This window comes from Balaenoptera ricei, chromosome 7 (assembly GCF_028023285.1).
Source record: "Balaenoptera ricei isolate mBalRic1 chromosome 7, mBalRic1.hap2, whole genome shotgun sequence".
NCBI lineage: Eukaryota > Metazoa > Chordata > Mammalia > Artiodactyla > Balaenopteridae > Balaenoptera > Balaenoptera ricei.
The window spans coordinates 96,623,444-96,642,678 of NC_082645.1; the positions used below are offsets into that span (position 1 = coordinate 96,623,444).

The following is a 19,235-nucleotide window of genomic DNA, read 5'->3' on the forward strand; positions in this document are numbered from 1 at the left end:
TCTACCTGCCTATTTGCCTATAATCTCTAAACTTCTTCCAGTTACAATGGATGCACAGTTCCTGCTCCTTTCTATGGCCAACTTCTCCATTTGCATACTGAATTCCATCCCTTCTGATAACTAAAGAAAATTTTGCCTGCAGTTGTTCATTATCTCCTGAAATATTTTTTTTGAATCATTCCCATCATCTTACAAATATGTTATAATGTTTCCCAACTTAAGAAAAACAAATAAACAAAAAAAACTTTCTCTTGATCTCATATTCTCTATTTGCAGCAAACACCTTTTGAAAGCTTTCTCTGTACAAGTTGTCTCTATTTCTGTCTCCCAGCCTCTTCTTGAGCCATTTCAAGTCTTAATCCATTTTGTCACCACCACTCCAATGGAAACTGCTCTAATCTTTTCAAGTTTCACCCATAACCTCCATCTTGTCAGATAAGATGGTCAATACTTCTTCTCTATCAGCATTAGTCTTAGTCTCACTCCCCTTCACCTAGTAACTTTCTTCACTTGGCTTCCAGAATGCATTTTTTTCCTGGTTTTCCTCCTACCCTCAATTTCTCTGTCTTAATCTCCATTGTTATATTATATCTTTCTCCTCTCTTCTGTCCCTTAAATGATGGAATATCCTAAGGCTCATTGCTAAGTTTTCATTTCCATCTGCACAGTCTGCCTGTGCAATCTCATCCAATGTTATGGATTTAAATATGATTGATGATTCAGACCCCTCTCTTGAGCTCCAGAGTGTTACAACTATCTGCCCATGCAAAATCTTCACTCAGATTTCAAGTAAGCATCTCAAGCTTATCACACCCCAAACAGAATTTTTTATTTTCCCCATAAAATTTGTTCCACTTCTTCTTGAGTCTTTGTCTCAGCTTATGACATCACCTTTCACCCAGTTAACTCAGATCAAAAACCCAGGTGTCATCTGTAATATTTTTCTATTTTACCATACCAACATCATCCAATCCATTTACAATTTTCCTCATAGTAAATAAAAATGCAAATAATTATAAAATGATATTAAATATTTTACATCTTTTACTGCACTGTAAATTTTATATTAGGGATTGTGTTAATTTTTTTTTTTCATTCTCTCCTCAGTGCTTGACGTGTAGTAATTATAATGAATATTTACTGGCTGGTTATTGTTAAGTAGCATATATAGAAGAGTGGATTTTTTCTTGTTTTATCATTTCAAAAAACAAATAAAATATGGTATGTTTGATTGTATCAATAGTGGGAAGACTTTTTCTTAGCAGAAGTCACTTTTTACCTTATCAAATAGAATCAAATGATACACAATCTAGGGATTCATGCTTTACATTTTATGCTCATTATGACTTTCAATCAACTTTGCCCCATCCCACAAATCTTACAGTATAAACTAGAGAGGAAAATCTAAAGGAAAAGCCTGCCAAAGCCCAGCACTATATTGTCTGTTATTTTATTGCTGAGTGTCCATAAAGCTTGGATTCTTATTTCCACCTTTGGTAAGTGAGTCTGGGGGTGGCAGTATTAATGGAATTAGTGTCAGGTCTGATGGAAGCAGTTCTCATATGGAACCACAGTACTTTTACCAAATCCATATAGAATTTATAAATAACTGCCACTATAGAAAAGATTAAAAAAAAAAAAAACTTCACCTATGTTTATTCATAAATGCCTTAGATTTGTCACTAATGTATTAATATATAAAAAAGTAAAAATATATTTATATTATGTTACCATCCTACATGAGTATATGCTTAGAACATGGGAAATATTGATATATTCTCACCAAGCAGTGCCAGGTGTATTGTTAGACTAAAATATGCTGTGTGAGGACAAGCATTATAAAATGCTATACATCCGAGGAAAGCTAAATAGGTAAAAGTCAGGACTAAGGGAAAGACAATGGGTGAAACTATTTTAGTAGGCTATAAAATATTCAATCAGCCTCACCATAGGAATAACTCTTAACTGTTCTTCCACTTGGGAACCAATCTAGTAGAAAGAAGGAAATGTGGTTTTTAGAATCAATCACACACAATTGAGCTCAAATCTTTGCTCTTCCACTTACCAGCCTAGTGATTTTTTGTAAATTGCTTAATTACTCTGAACCTGTTTCATTTGTTAAATGATAATGGTGATAACTATTTTATATCATGAAAGTTAAATGTGATAGTGTAGTGCACCTGATAGACATATATTAGAATTTTTTTTTTTAAAGGATGGCAAAAAACAAGCTCTAAGAGATTTTGGAAAAAGTAACGCTATTCTAAGAAAGAAATAAGAACTGGTGTTTTGATTTTTCCGTTGTTCCTTTCTTTCTTAGTGCATAGAACAATGGTGGCATTTACTCTGGGATTTGAACTTGGGATTTGAACACTAGGATTTGGGATCCAGAGGTTCAAGAAACAAACAACTTTGGAAACAGATTTTGCTGTTTTCATTAAAAAAAATCGTTGTTGTTTTTTTTTTCCCTTCAACAAGTAAACTTTTTATGGTAAGGGGTTTTGTTATTGCTGCTTTATTTTTAACTCTACTAAAAGTAACTATAATTATTCCATAAATGACTCAAGTATATGGAATGCTTTACTCTGGGCAGAGGAACAGAATGCTATAAAAACTGCAATGGCTACAGGCATTCAGTGTTTATTAGAGGTGGGTTTCCCTTTCCTGATCATTCTTTCGTTGGTTATGAGTTACTGTGAAATTACTAAAATGAAATTATATCATTTTTGGTTTGAGGGGGGGTGGTAGCAAAGAATGAAATCACTGTGAGGAATTTCGTTGGTAAATCAAAGCGCTCTCTGTTAATTGGCTCCTGCCTACGTACATAGTATAAAAAATAATTGTATGTTTATGAAAGAATGATTAGTTAGGGAATGTGCTGAGGTTAATAAGAAAAAATCATGAAGAGAGCAATTTAAGTTAATATCTACATATCATTTTATGTAACCACATCACAGAACGGGGTCCCAGTTAATTAGATTACTTTAGTTAAATAGGAAATGTAAAAAAAGAAAAGATACTAGGGTCTAATCCACTGTATGCCTGAGTTATATGGGAGAATAATTTTGACTCTTTTCTGAATAGACATATATATATATGTCAGGCATAAAAATAGAAACTTTGACCTATACCTAAGAAATATTTCTGCTTAAGTATTGTTCATTTATGACATATAAAATTGAAACAATATTTTAATAGAAATACTGGCTACAAGATGCAATTTTAAGAGAGTCTTTGCAATATAATTCCATGTCTCTGAGTGATTTTCAATTTAAAAAGTAGACAATACTCAGAATTCTGAATGCAGACCCAGCTGATCATATTTTAGTCTTCTCTTGTAAAAGTTTATAAGATCTGTGGGCACATATCAATCTACAGATATATGCAATGGGTACAGGCAAACAGATGTTTCTCCTTGGCTCTGCCTGACTCATCCCATCTGCAACCTATCAAAGATGGTAAAATAAATACCCTTTTGTGAACATGAAAAACCGTTCCCTCCATCATTCTTATTGTGCTCAAAACTGTTACTAAAATATTCATAGGAAAAAGGCCTACTACCTCTCCATCTAGATATCACATTCTAGAATCAAAATCTGTGACCTCCAAGGTGAGGAGGTAAGAAAAAAATTAGTTTCTGTTTATATTAAATTTTTATTCTATCCCTTTAAATATCTACTATAAATTCTATTTATATAACTGCATAGATGAGTGTGTGATGAAAGGTTTTCATTGGTAAGAGTATTCCAAGTTTTATAACAGCTCTAGAGTAGTGTTGTGCAACAGATATCGAATGCAAGCAAATGGTTATTTAAAATATTCTAGTAGACGTATTCTTAAGAGATGAAATTAATTATGATAAAATTTTATTTAACCCGTATGTCCAAAATTATTAGCATTTCAACATGTAATCAATGCAAAATTTTAATGAGATATTTTACATTCCTTTCTTCATACAATGTCTTTAAAATTTGCTGTACATTTTACAATTACAGCACATCTCAATTTGTTTTAACCATATTTAAAGTGCTCAATGAGCACATGTGGCTTATGGTTACCATATTGAACCAGGCAGGTCTAGAGCACTCTTGGGGAAGACTCACCAGTCTGATAAATAAATGGAAAGGCAATAAACTTGGAGTTAACATCGGGGCAGTTTGATCCTAATTATACTATGAGTTACTGCTCACAAATGGAGTATTGAACACTTGGAGCCAATGTGTACATTGAGACCTTACCTTATAGAAAATAATTATACAAAAGAACCCAGGTTTTAAATGTACAGAAGAACGCTGGTTTTAGTTCTAAGACAATACTTTAATTGCTTGCTTTTGGCTCTTTTTCAGACAAGCAAGCAATAAATTATTTGAAGGTAGCAAGACAAATATCTCTCAGACTTAAAGGTGTTCTTATATGGCAAAGTTGCATAGGACACAGAAAATAAAGTTCCTTTCTTGCAGGACAAGAAGAAATAAGAAAGGGAGCATTGAAAGTGCTATGGTAGGTAAAGTAGGCAGAATTCAAAGATGGCCCACAGGATTCCAGCCTGTAGTGTATAAACATACATTCACCCAGTTATTCAATCAAATACTATTCTGGGTGGGCTATAAAAGGATTTTGCAGATGTAATTAAGGTCCCAAATTACTTGACTTAGCAGGGAGACAATCAGGTGGGCTTGATCTAATCAAGGTGACTTTGAATTTAGGTCTAGAGGTCAGAGAGGTAAAAATTAAAAGATTCAATAATGAGAAAACTGGCACACTGTTGCTGTCTTTGAAGAGGGAACAGGCTACATGACAAGGAATGCCCAAGGCAAAGAATAAGCAATGAAACAAGAGCCACAGTCCTATAACTGCAAGGATCCAGATTCTGCCAACCACCTGAGTAAACTTGGAAAAGGACTCCAAGCTCTGGGTGAGAACATAGCCTAGACAGCACCTTGGTTTCAGCCTGGTGACATCCTAAGGAGAGAACCCAGCCATGTCTATACTTTTTTTTTTTTAACATCTTTATTGGAGTATAATTGCTTTACAGTGGTGTGTTAGTTTCTGCTTTATAACAGTGAACCAGCTATACATATACATATATCCCCATATCTCTTCCCTCTTGTGTCTCCCTCCCACCCTCCCTATCCCACCCCTCTAGGTGGTCACAGAGCACCGAGCTGATCTCCCTGTGGCTGCTTCCCACTATCTATCTATTTTACATTTGGTAGTGTATATATGTCCATGCCACTCTCTCACTTTGTCCCAGCTTACCCTTCCCCCTCCCCATGTCCTCAAGTCCATTCTCTACGTCTGGGTCTTTATTCCTGTCTTACCCCTAGGTTCTTCAGAATTTTTTTTTTTTTTTTTTTTGGATTCCATATATATGTGTTAGCATACGGTATTTGTTTTTTCTCTTTCTGACTTACTTCACTCTGTATAACAGTCTCTAGGTCCATCCACCTCACTACCCTCAGAATGGGAGAAAATATTTGCAAACGAAGCAACTGACAAAGGATTAATCTCCAAAATATACAAGCAGCTCATGCAGCTCAATATCAAAAAAAACAAACAACCTAATCCAAAAATGGGCAGAAGACCTAAATAGACATGCCTGTACTTTTACCTATAGAACCGTGTTTTTGTTTGTATTTCTGTTTTTAAGCTGCTAAGTTTATGGTAATTTTTTATATGGTAATAAAAAACTTATATAGCAGTTGAACAATTCATTCACTTTCATCCCTATTCACAAAGTTTTTTTTTTTAATCCTTACCATTTTAGTTATCAAATATATAATCCAGATTTACAATGTTTTGAATTTCAAAATAGGGCTTGAGGGCAAACTCTGATAGTTTTAGATGCTAAATTCACTAATACCTTCACACTGGAGAAGTTTAATACATTCACTGTTATATAATTATTCTGATGTTTTTTTTCTATAAAACACTGAAATCATTTCACACACATACTAAGCATGATTTTAAGGATTAAATACCAGGAGTAGGTAAATGATCAAAGATATATGCTATATGTGGTAACCCTCATCATTCTATAGCATATTAAATTCCAAGATATTCAAACAATAGTATTTGGGTGCTGACTAGATGAGAAGGCATTACCTCAGGACTTCCAATAATTTACTGATAACTTTTGTGTCAGATGTTAGTAAGGGACCAGGTCAAATGCCATTTTTTACAATATATACAAACATATATATATATATATATATATATATATATATATATATATATATATATAAAACTAGTTGTTTAACATATTTACGTCTTAGTCATTTGAAAGCATGAAGTAATTTTTCTTTATTAGGAATTACTTGTTCATTTTGCCATATCTCTTAGTTTTTCACTTCCTTTGTACCTTGTCAATGTATTTCTATATATACCAGCTACAGAAATGTTTGCAATGGGTTTCTATTTTTAGTTGGTTGCAATTTAGACAGCTCTTAGTCTGAAAGATATTAGAAATAAAATATTATGAAATAAAATTCAATATTCTAGTCTACTAAAATTCCAAATAAAAATCCTGAGTAATATCGATGACATACTTATACCTCTAAATTGTACTCTATAAGAAAACAATACCAGAGGTTGAATATTGGAAAAACACATGTAAAGTACTTTTAAAACTGTAAATATCTGTCTAAAGAAAGGAGCCGAGGCTTCAGGAATACCTTTCATTTTCTTGCTTCCATTTTTAATAAAACGCATTGGATTGTCAGTAACGAATTTCAGTGAAGCTTAAGATATTCTGAGATAACTGACTGAAGGCAGTCCTGACATCATTCCAGATCAGAAATTAATAATTACAAACACCATAATTTCTATGCTGTAGCAAGAGATGCTTATGGGAAAGAGTGAAAAAGTATTCATAATGGGTCCCTCGATCCACTGAATTTTTCCTCTGACCCTTAACTAGTATAATAAACATCTTCCCAGTTCAATAATGCTATCTTTAGATTTTCTGTTACAGTTCTAAAGTCAATGCTCTTAAAATCTCTTTTGACTTTCAACCGTAACTATGACTTCTGGTCACATTTTTACAGTCAGTGGTTTTGAGTTTAATATTAATGTTTCTATATCTGTAAAAGCTTTGTAACAATGTGTGGGCATTTAGATATCATTATAAAAGCCACTCATGCAACCTTGTGCCACTAAATACTTTTGTTTAAAATAACCACTTGAACTGTATGAACAGGAATTAACAACAACTGATCTGAGATGTTTTACTCTTGCCTTATGCTTCTTTGACAATTTTGGTATTTTATGAGTACTGGGAAGTGTGGGACCCAAATCAGCTGGAAAAGAAGAAATTCACACACTCTCCTTCACCTCTTTGAATGCTCTTTAATTCAAAAGTAAATTTAATGTCTAGAGCATGGTGGACTAAGGATAGACTTATAATAAAAAGCCTGTGTACTTTTATTTGCTGTACTTAGGGATCATAACACAACTGCCACTCAAATAAGGTAACTATCTACAGGCAACTTTGACCGTTCGATTTGGACATAAGAATTAAGTTCCTTGGGGGCAAAACAAAGAAAAAGGATTGTGCCATTTGTGCAAGTGGTGCCAACAATATCACATCATCTCTCTCATATATCACACATGGGTCACACTGCTAAAGAATAAGCCGTTATGTGACCTCTTAGGTAATAACCACTATATCGTAAAGTAAAAGTGTGACCCAGGCATTAAAATGCGACAGGAATATAAAACGTTTCAAATATCTGGCTATATGAGATTTAGGGAGTTAAACTAAGTTCAATTACCTTATTTCATATTGTGAAGCATTTAGGATAATTGAGTTGAAACAAACAGCCAGATAAAAATGCTTGAACATATATCTAGTAGTTGTTATAATTTCTGTCACAAATTCAATAAAAATTATTAGTTTACAGTCTGAATTGCTAGCTAACAAAAAAAATGCTTTACCAAATAGAGACTTTGCTTGCTGAGATGAACAAGTTTAGTCTCTAATGGAGTAAGGATTTTAAAAAAGATTTGGATATATGTTTGACAAAGAAACTAAAATAGAATAGAATCTAATACATTGTTTATCAGAATCTATATGAAAACAGCATATATGCAAGCTAAAATAAATAGCATACAAAAAAGAATAATAATAATAATATTAATAATAAACTTTTTGAACATATTTCTTCATAAGATCCTTGATGGAGAAGGAAGAGCATCAAAGCTAAATGCTATTTTTAAGGCATTTATTTCAGATAAGGAAAGAATGGAGACGTTTCAAAATATCAAGTATTATTTTCACTATAAGTAGCATATTCTAGGAGACTACAGGTAAAAAAAAAGTTCTATACTATCCTATCCAATCTTCCTGGAAGAAATTCCAGCAGCAGCCTGTAAGGCAAATCGAGTGTGGAAAACCAATTCACAAATTGCAGGCTCGGGAAAGAATAACACTGCTTAGAAAATGAAAGTCGATCAAGATTGGAAACATTTCACCTGTTTTCATTTAAATCTTCAATTTCTCTTCCTGCTGGTTTAGGAAATAGAATATAGCATAATGGGGCAGTAGGGAGTATGAACTCTAAATATCTTGAAATGGCCACATTGACATGCTCAATGTAATTTTCTGTAACTAAAAAAAAACTAGGCTTTGGATAATCTCCCAGTTAAAGCATGGTTTATGAAACTTAAAACATTATTTTATATCATGTTTTTGTCCTCCTATTATGTAAGATTTATTTTAATCAATTCAGACAGAAGCTTAAAGAAAACTGTGATGGAATTTAAAAATGGAAAATGATCTGAATATTACTAGACTAGTCACCTGCTTTCAATTGAATATATAACCACCCCATTTCAGAGAGGTAAGCATTTACTGCAATACTAAGGACCGGAAAAAGGAGGTACCTGTTACTTTTACTTCTTACCCAATCCATGTCAAAATGCTCTATGGCCATAAATACTTTTCCAAAGTGTCCAAGCTAAATCTTTAATGTAAATTCCAAATTGCCTTATAAACAGCCTCTGGCAAGTCAATCAAATCTAACAAGTCAATACAATTGAAGAACAGAGTCACATTGCTTTAAATTTAAGTTCAAAACAGGTATTAATTAAGGACATCTAGAGTTTTCTGAAAGGAACAATTAGCTACCTACTACCAATTCTTTGAGATCATTATACTTAGAAGTGTGATATAAAATTTAAGTACTTAAAACCTGAGAAATTTTGATATGTTAATTCCATAGCCATTGAACTATTGGATTAATGCCCTGATATAAAATACTAATAGAACACAATATCATGAGACTTTTAAAAAGACTGTTTTGCTAACATTTCAACTAGAGTCATAAATATCACCAGTGAACATATACTAGATAATGGCTCCTTTGCATTATCTCATTTAATCTTCACACCAATTTTATGAGGTATAAGGATTCTCATTTTAAGTATTACCATTATTGTCCCCATTTTACAGATAAAAAATATTGTAGAGTCAACACTTGAACTCAGGCTTTCACATTCAAGAACCTCTGCTCTTTACCTGTACAAAGGCCTACAGGTGATTTTTCACTGGAATGATGGGCTGAACTATACAATCTATATGTTGCTACTGGTCACGGTCACCTATTTATGACAAAACTCATCTGAATTAGGTGTATTAGTCTGAGACTATAGGGAATGGCCTGGGAATCTATGCAAGCAAGAGGACTGGAAATTCCCAAACCGCTTTTGTTTAAATGTTGTAAATATTAAATCTGTAAGATACACTATGATTTTGAGTTATATAACCTCAATTACTATCATTGAAAACCACAAGTCACCCATCACTATGGTTTTAACTCTTTCTCTGTCTCTGCATATGCCTCTGCCTATGACCTACTGCCATTGGTACCAGTGGCCCTCGCTATGACAGTGATTCTCAAGATGAAGAAAGAAATGTCCTCCCTTCCTTCAAAGGACTATCAAAGAGGTATAGGGACACATCAAAGCTCCCTGGGTGACTCTGAGAGACTTCCCTCCCCCTAGAGGGGTATGTTCCTCCATCCTCAACATTTAAAATATTTGATATCTAGAGAAATAATAAGTAATAGCATTTATTGAGTGATTTATTTAAACCAGGCATTGTTTTATAGACTCATTCAATCTTCATAGCCAATTTATGAATGATATTAATATTTCTATTGTATAATGAAGAAAGTGAAGCTCAGATAATATAAGGAACTTCCCTAAGGTCACACATCTAAAAAATGGTAGAACCTGACTTTGAACTCAGAAAATTGAATTCCAAAGACAGCACACTTAACCACCATACTACATCACCTCTTGTTAATTGGCTGTGATAATTTTTAAAAAATCATCAAAACGAATGTGAAAACATGCTTCAAAGTGATAGTACAGTGACTCAACCAAAGGCTCAAGGAGGAAAAATTATTTCATGTATGTAAGAAAATATAAAATAGACGCTAGCTTATAAAACTGCAGTTTGGGCCTTAGATTCTCTTTCCCTCCCTCTTTCTCTCTCTGTCTCTCTCTTATTGATTTTTTTTCCCCATAATTTGACCTTGTTCTGAACAACTGTACTAACTGGTCTTGATTGTGCCCAAATGCCAAAGTGCCACTGTTGTATAAGTCACTTAACTCTATCACATTATATATTTTTTTAGAGTTGAATTGCTCTATTTACTTCATTAAAATAATTTGTTAATAAGACATATCACTCATTTGACTGTTTTAAAAACATTTAAAGGCAAAATACCATATAACTGAAAAAAAACTACAACTAAATTACATGATTTAGATGAATCTCATAAATATAATATTTAGCAAAAGAAGCCAGATGTAAAGAGGACATAGTGTATGATTCAATTTATACAAAGTAGAAAAACAGGCAAACTGACCTATGTTGTTAGCATTCAGGGCAGTTGTTACCCTCAGAATGGAGCACAAGAAGCGTTTCTGGTTCTGATACTATTCTGTTTCTTGATCTGGCTGATGATTACATAAATGTTTCATTTGGAGAAATTCACTGAGCTTTACACTTAGGTTTTATGTATTTTTACACTATATATGTTATATTTCAATCAAAACTTTACATGAAAAGGCAGCTTTATCCAAAACAGTTGCTTTGCTAATTGTAATTTAGTACTACTTTCTCTCTTCCAAAAGATACAATTAATTTGTTTCATAAAGAAAGCTAACAATATTTCCACATAACATTGTAAAGTTACTATTTTCCTAAATATGAGATGTTTTAAAAGTCAAATTTATTGAGGTATAATTTATATACAGTACAATATATTTTTTAACTGAATGACCATTTTTGACAAGCCCATACATTTGTGCAACCATCACCACTATCAAGATACAGAACAGTTCCACCATGTCCCCAAATTTCCTTATGACCTTTTGTAGTCCAACTCATCTCCCACCTCCCAGTTCCTGGGAATACTGATCGACATCTGTCTCCATAGTTCTTCCTTCCCAAGAAGGCCTTATAAATGGAATCCTATACTATGTATTCTTTTAAGTCTAGCTTCTTTCATTTAGCTTAATGTTTTTATTTTTTAACAGATCTTTATTGGAGTATAATTGCTTCATAATACTGTGTTAGTTAATGCTGCATAACAAAGTGAATCAGCCATATGCATACACATGTCCCCATATTCCCTCCCTCTTGAGCCTCCCGCCCATCCTCCCTATCCCACCCCTCTAGGTTGTGGCAAAGCAGCAAGCTGATCTCCTGTGCCATGCTGCTGCTTCCCACTGGCTAAATATTTTACATGGTAGTGTATATATGTCGCTGCTACTCTCACTTCGCCCCAGCTTTGCCCTCCCACCCCATGTCCTCAAGTCCATTTTCTATGTCTACCTCTTTATTCCTGCCCTGCAACTAGGTTCATCAGTACCATTTTTTTTTTTTTTTTTAGATTCCATACATATGTGTTAGCATACAGTATTTGTTTTTCTCTTTCTGACTTACTTCACTCTGTATGACAAACTCTAGGTCCATCCACCTCACTACAAATAACTCAATTTCATTTCTTTTTATGGCTGAGTAGTATTCCATTGTATATATGTTCCACATCTTCTTTATCCATTCATCTGTCGATGGACATTTAGGTTGGTACCATGTCCTGGCTATTGTAAATAGTGCTGCAATGAACATTGTGGTACATGTCTCTTTTTGAATTATGGTTTTCTCAGTGTATATGCCCAGTAGTGGGATTGCTGGGTCATATTGTAGTTCTATTTTTAGTTTTTTAAGGAACCTCCATACTCTTTCCCATAGTGGTTGCATCAATTTACATTCCCACTTATTTTTATATTCTTCCTAACCTATCTGTTAGTTTCCTAGACTAATTTTATTTTTTACTTTGTTACTGCTTTTTGTTTTTTTTTCTTTTGCTGCCTCAGGCGGCTTGTGGGATATTGGTTCACGAGCCCAGGGTCAGGCCAAAGTTCCTGCACTGGAAGCTCCGAGTCCAAATGACTGGCCTCACAGAGAACCTCAGACCCCAGGGAATATTCATCGGAGTGAGGTCCCACGGATTTACTCATCTCAGCACCAAGACCCAGCTCTACCCAATAGCCTACAAACCCCAGTGTTGGAAGCCTCAGGCCAAACAACCAGTATGACAGGAACACAATCTCACTCGTTAAAAAAAAAAAAAAAAATGAGATGGCAAAAAAATATGTCACAGATGAAGGAGCAAGGTAAAAACCTACAAGCCCAAATAAATGAAGAGGAAATAGGCAATCTACCTGAAAAAGAATTCAGAGTAATGATAGTAAAGAAGATCCAGAATCTTGGAAATGGAATGGAGGCACGGATTGAGAAAATACAAGAAATGTTTAACAAAGATCTAGATGAATTACAGAACAAACAAACAGAGATGAACAACACAATAACAGAAATGAAAAATACACTAGAAGGAATCAATAACAGAATAACTGAGGCAGAAGAACTAATAAGTGAGCTGGAAGACAAAATGGTGAAAATAAATGCCGAGGAGCAGAATAAAGAAAAAAGAATGAAAAGAATTGAAGACAATCTCAGGGACCTCTGGGACAACACTAAACGCACCAACATTCGAATTATAGGGGTCCCAGAAGAAGAAGAGAAAGAGAAAGGGTCTGAGAAAATAGTTGAAGAGATTATAGTGGAAAATTTCCCTAACATGGGAAAGGAAATAGTCACCCAAGTCCAGGAAGCACAGAGAGTCCCATACAGATAAACCCTAGGAAAAACACACCAAGACACATATTAATCAAACTAACAAAAATTAAATTCAAAGACAAAATATTAAAAGCAGCAAGGGAAAAACAAAAAAATAACATACAAAGGAACCCCCGTAAGGTTATCAGCTGATTTTTCAGCAGAAACTCTGCAAGCCAGAAGGGAGTGGCAGGATATAATTAAAGTGATGAGAGGGAAAAACCTACAATCAAGATTACTCTAACCAGCAAGGATCTCATTCAGATTCAGTGAAGAAGTCAAAAGCTTTTCAGACAAGCAAAAGCTAAGAGAATTCAGCACCACCAAACCAGCTTTACAACAAATGCTAAAGAAACTTCTCTAGGTAGGAAACACAAGAGAAGAAAAAGACCCACAAAAACAAACCCAGAACAATTAAGAAAATGGTAAGAGGAACATACATATCGATAATAACCTTAAATGTAAATGGATTAAATGCCCCAACCAAAAGACACAGACTGGTTGAATGGATACAAAAACAAGACCCATATATATGCTGTCTACAAGAGACCCACTTCACACCTAGGGACACATACAGACTGAAAGTGAGGGGATGGAGAAAGATATTCCATGCAAATGGAATTCAAAAGAAAGCTGGAGTAGCAATACTTGTATCAGGTAAAATGGACTTTAAAATAAAGACTGTTACAAGAGATAATGAGGGACACTACATAATGATCAAAGGATCAATCCAAGAAGAAGATATAACAATTATAAATGTGTATGCACCCAACATAGGAGCATCTCAATACATAAGGCAAATGCTAACAACCATGAAAGGAGAAATCGACAGTAACACAATAATAGCAGGGGACTTTAACACACCACTTACACCAATGGACAGATCATCCAAACAGAAAATTAATAAGGAAACACAAGCTTTAAATGACACAATAGACCAGATAGATCTAATTGATATTTATAGAACATTCCACCCAAAAGCAGCAGAATACACTTTCTTCTGAAGTGCACATGGGACATTCTCCAGGATAGATCACATCTTGGGTCACAAATTAAGCCTTGGAAAATTTAAGAAAATTGATATTGTATCAAGCATCTTTTCTGCCCACAGCACTATGAGATTGGAAACCAATTACAGGAAAAAAAACTGTAAAAAACACAAATACATGGAGGCTAAACAGTGTGCTACTAAATAACCAAGAGATCACTGAAGAAATCAAAGAAGAAATAAAAAAATACACAGAAACAAATGACAATGAAAATATGATGGCCCAAAATCTATGGGACACAGCAAAAGCAGTTCTAAGGGGAAGTTTATAGCAATACAATCTCACATCAAGAAACAAGAAAAATCTCAAATAAACAATCTAACACTACACTTAGCTTCATGTTTTTGAGATCCATGCATGTTTTGTGTATGTCAGCAGTTTGTTCCTTTCTGTTGTTGAGTAATGTTACAATGTATAGATATACCACAATTAAAAAACATCTGAGTAATTTCCAGGTTCTAGTGATTTTGAATAAAACCACTACAAACATTTATGTATAGGTTTTTGTATAAACATGAGTGAAATATTTTGTTTTTTAATTCTAACTTGTACTTTCACCTGCACAAAATATTTTCTACACTGCCTTTAGTCTATGGTAATTCTTAAGCCTAGGGAATATACCAACCAGTTCAAAATAACATTAAATCAGAAATTGAATCAAGTAAAAAACACCTTACAAAAATAGATCAACTTCTGCAAATTACACTCTTAAAAATATTTTTTGCAATCATCTACATAATTAAGAACATAAAGACTATTAAAGCTCTAGATTAATATTTAAAATATTGTTTAAGTTGTACAAAATTAAAAAACAATGATATTACTAATTTGGATTCTACAATCATAATGAATAAAGGAAGAAGAGGTAAGAAATGTGGCTTGAAAAGTAAAGGGTTATATGCCTCTTTCAAAACTCCCTGATTTAACATATTATAAATTTCACCCAACTGGTTAGTACTTTTTTATCCGTGATAACTGGGAAAGGATTTGAGTGACAAAATGGAAACATGGTAGATGTTACCTAGCATGTTGTGGTAAAGTGGAATGGCCCGTCCAAAGGTAGTAAATGCAGTCATGACTAGTGGGACCGCTACACCTGCAGGCAATTACAGAACAGAAAACATCATTCTCCATTCACAGTGGCATGCACACACATGCACCAGTGCTCAAACATGGAGCCTTGGAGGAAGAACATGGGAAGCAAGCACACCAAGTACCTATCCATCAGGCCGATGCAGTCTTCAATACTTGAGCCTATGCACCTGCAGAAGATCCAAATTTTAAAAATGCAAGGAAAGAAAAATTAGTCATTTTTAAAAATAATATATAAGACAAATACCAATTGTGTCAAACTCTTAATTATAGTTATTAGACAATTTTTGAATATCATGAATTTAAAGCTAGTGAGAAGGTTACTATACTTGATGGATACCCAGAAATAAATTGTAAATACTACACAAATGGAATGCAAAGAAACAAGTCCACAGTAAAGGAAATTATACTCTGTTTCTGTGGATAATTTCCAAGCACATATTGCTCATTTCTAATACTTTAAATTCATTTGAATCATTTGTGATATTATGTCTTGATGAATAACTTGATATTTCAATGGCTATAATTGGTTTCATGTATACAGTTTCTTCTAAAAGGCTTTAAGCTGAAGTAAAAAACAAAATCAATAAAAAAGAAAACATGAGCTATTCAATATAATATAATAACCTGATGCTTAATACTCATTATTGAAGATTGATTTTAGCAGAAAATGAGTTAACATGCTTTAACGTTATTCTCATGGATACTTTACACAATCACATTATTCCATGCCTTGGTTGTGACTATCTTTAAAACATACTTATCTTTAAACATGAATTCATTTAACAAGCAAATTAATTGGTTTCACCATACTGCAGTTTATCTTGATACTTGCTTTTAAAAAAGCAGTGCCATAACAGTCAAGTGAAAACAGGTTTTTAAACTGCCATAATATTTAACTCAAACAATAAAAAATAAATAAATACTCCCCAAGGAAATGAATAAATTGAGACTCAGGTAAGCAAAGAATCCACAGAGGTTAACATTTAAGTAAAATTATATAAGTACACAGAATTCTGATTTTGAAGTATTATAGAAATATTATTTCTTCCATCTGCCAATAAATTTGAATTGTATTTCTTTCCCTTTTCTCTCATTAAAGACATATAGCTCCAGTGCATTATCAAGATTCCTTGTACAGCTATGATTTATTGAACTGTCTAATTCTTCTGGTAATATTTTTTCCAAATTCTGATTTCTAAAACTGAAAAAGAAGTTGAAGTTAAAATCATTATGTAATGAAGTAATAAGGTGCTCATGTATAAGGCCAGACTGCCCATTATATCTTTAGACAACTCTGTAACACATAAATAAATATGACTATGTATAATAGTAATTAAGTCACTGTTTTCCTCCTTCATCAGTATCAGTTATAATATTCCTACTAGGTGGAAAATTATTTTTCTTTTGAGGATTGGCTTTGAGTGGCTTAGAAAAAAAATTAATGTACAGAAATACAGAAATACATGAAATATACTGTGAAAAATTCTTTCAAAAAAAAGCAAATAAGAAATAAAAATTAAAATAAAAAATAGAGCACATAGTATTGAATTGGTTCCAAAATTCATAATCAAAACCATTTCTAAAAATAAAAAAACAATTAGTATAAAAGTTTGCAAATTGTCTTATATGGTTTTCTTCTATTCCAAAGGACTTATTTTTTTCTACTTTCCAATTATACCTTCTTCAAAATGTTTTTTAAAAATACAGTAGTGCCATTTTTGTAAAATTAATAGTCTACTTCTTACTTCCAAATGATAATCTGAAAGCTATGGTTAGTTTGTAATCTGTATTTACTATAACCTTTGAAAGATAAAAATATTTGAAAGTAAGCTTTAACTTGAGGGGAAAATTAAATAGTGAATAATGAAAGATCTTCATTCATCCATTAAAAAAACAAAACAAAACTGTGTCACATGCCTGCTAAGTGTTCCTACTATTCTAGGAGCTGGGGGAGAAAAAAAGATGAATTAGACACTTTTCCTATTCTTAATGAGCTCAAACTTTAATGAAGGAGACATGCATAAACATATGTGTATTGTACAATATGATAAATATAATGAGGAACACAAACAAGTGACTTAGGAGAGTGTGGAGGAGGGACACACAGTTTCAGAAGGTTGTGGTCACTCTCGGAGAAGTTAGAAAACTGAAGTTCAGAGTTCAGAGTCCTGATAACCAGGATTGGGGTGGCAATAATTTCTAAGGGGTAAGAAACAGCAGGAGCAAAATCATCAATCTGAGGAAGGGTAGAGAGTATATGAACAGCTACAAATAATTCTGAATAGTTAGAGAACAACATAGGCAACAGGGAGAAGGAAAAAAAGAAGCTAGATCATTAGAAAGGAACCAGAACTTGAAGACTGTCTGCTTAGGAACAAACTTAATGGGAAACCACTGCAGGGTTTTAAAGAAGTTGTGAAATTGCTAGATTTGTGTTATACATTGATCTCTTTGCCCACTGAAGGCTAGTCAGCTGGGAGCCAGACAGATTCCTTTGGCACAGAGACTGTTTTAGTCTCTGTAAGAGATGATGAAGGATTAAACTAGGGAAACGGTAACTAGGATAGAGTTACCTTAAATCCACCTAGAGTTGGATTTAAGGAATACCTTGAAACGTATGCGGAAAAAAAACAAAACGAAACAGTAGTTGGTGGCTGATTTGATGATGGAAGGGGAAAGATCAGAGGAGCTAAAGATGACTCATACTTCTAGCTTTGAGAATAGTGGTACCATCAGTGAGAGAATGCAAGAGGAGGAACACCTTCCTCTGTGTGTGTGTGTTCCGGAAGCAGGGTTGATAGTTTCAGTCTTAGGTATCTAAAGTTTAGTGTGGCTTTCCTACATCCAGGTAGAAATGTTCCTCAGCATCTGGAAAGATGAGTCTGGTGGAGGGGAGGGTGTGGGGGGAGGAGAGGGAAGCAGGAGTCACAGGTACAATGATCCAGTTTTGAAACATCATACAGGAGAAGGCTGAAATCATGTAAGTGAATGTGATGGCTGAAGAAGGATCTATAAAGTGAGAAAAGCAGAGACTGATACTGAAACTCAAGGAACTCCAATAATTAGTAAATGACATAAGATGAGCTCATACGCCAGAAACATAGGAAAATATGTTTGAGTAAAATCAATTAATTGCAGTGTCATGGAAGCCAAATCATGAAAAAACTTCAGGAAATGGATGACCATCGATCGTTGTCAAGTGCAAGAGAGGTCTAGTAAAAGGACTACTAAGAGTGTGTTAGTTGTCATAGTCAAGGCCACTAGAATTTAGGTTGCTGTGAGTTGAGAAGCAAATTGCAAATAAGAGAGTAGAAGCAAAGGAAAAGGGAGGAGCTACTGAGGGGGTGGGGTGTGAGGCCAAGAAAGTTTGTCTAGGAGATTTTGTAGGATATTTGAGATTTAAAGGTATTTATAAGTTGAGGATAAAAGAAGAATGGAAGACAGAATAAGAGTGTGGTACCATTTTTTCTAAATACAAATCACTGTGTATTTAAACATGTATATTCTATTTCAACTCTTTGTACTTTATATAAGCAAATAATTAGCACATGCAATTTATGTAGATTCAGGAAAATCAAAGAATAATGGAAACGTTAAACTTTTGAAGAGTCAAAATCCCAAATAAGAGACTGAATAAGGATGTGAAATAATACAATTCTCTAGATAATTAGTGTTCAGAGGGAGAAACTTTACAGAAAGTTCAGAAAGAGAAACTGTAACATGTTAATATAATATATTTTAAAAACTGGAATTCCAAATATTGAGCTGTGTTTAACATTTGCTTGTACTTACTGATTTCTAAACACCTTGATATACCCATACAAGTAACATAGTTGAGATATTTGGACAAAATCTTCTCTAAATTTTGAAATTAAAATTCAAAAATATTTTAAAATTTC

The 19,235-nt window shown here is 33.6% G+C and overlaps 1 protein-coding gene across 2 annotated transcripts in view; it reads right to left on the reverse strand.

Annotated features, from left to right (window-relative positions):
• Nucleotides 1-19,235, reverse strand: part of ERBB4 (erb-b2 receptor tyrosine kinase 4) — a 1,139,160-nt gene that overhangs the window by 254,109 nt on the left and 865,816 nt on the right. Inside the window, exon 16 of one of the 2 annotated variants that reach the window (XM_059928620.1) lies at nt 15,263-15,337. In XM_059928620.1, the coding sequence (XP_059784603.1) occupies nt 15,263-15,337 (75 nt within the window). Of the gene's footprint in view, nt 1-15,262; nt 15,338-15,458; nt 15,504-19,235 lie in introns of both variants that reach the window. The other variant, XM_059928621.1, reaches the window with a different exon arrangement.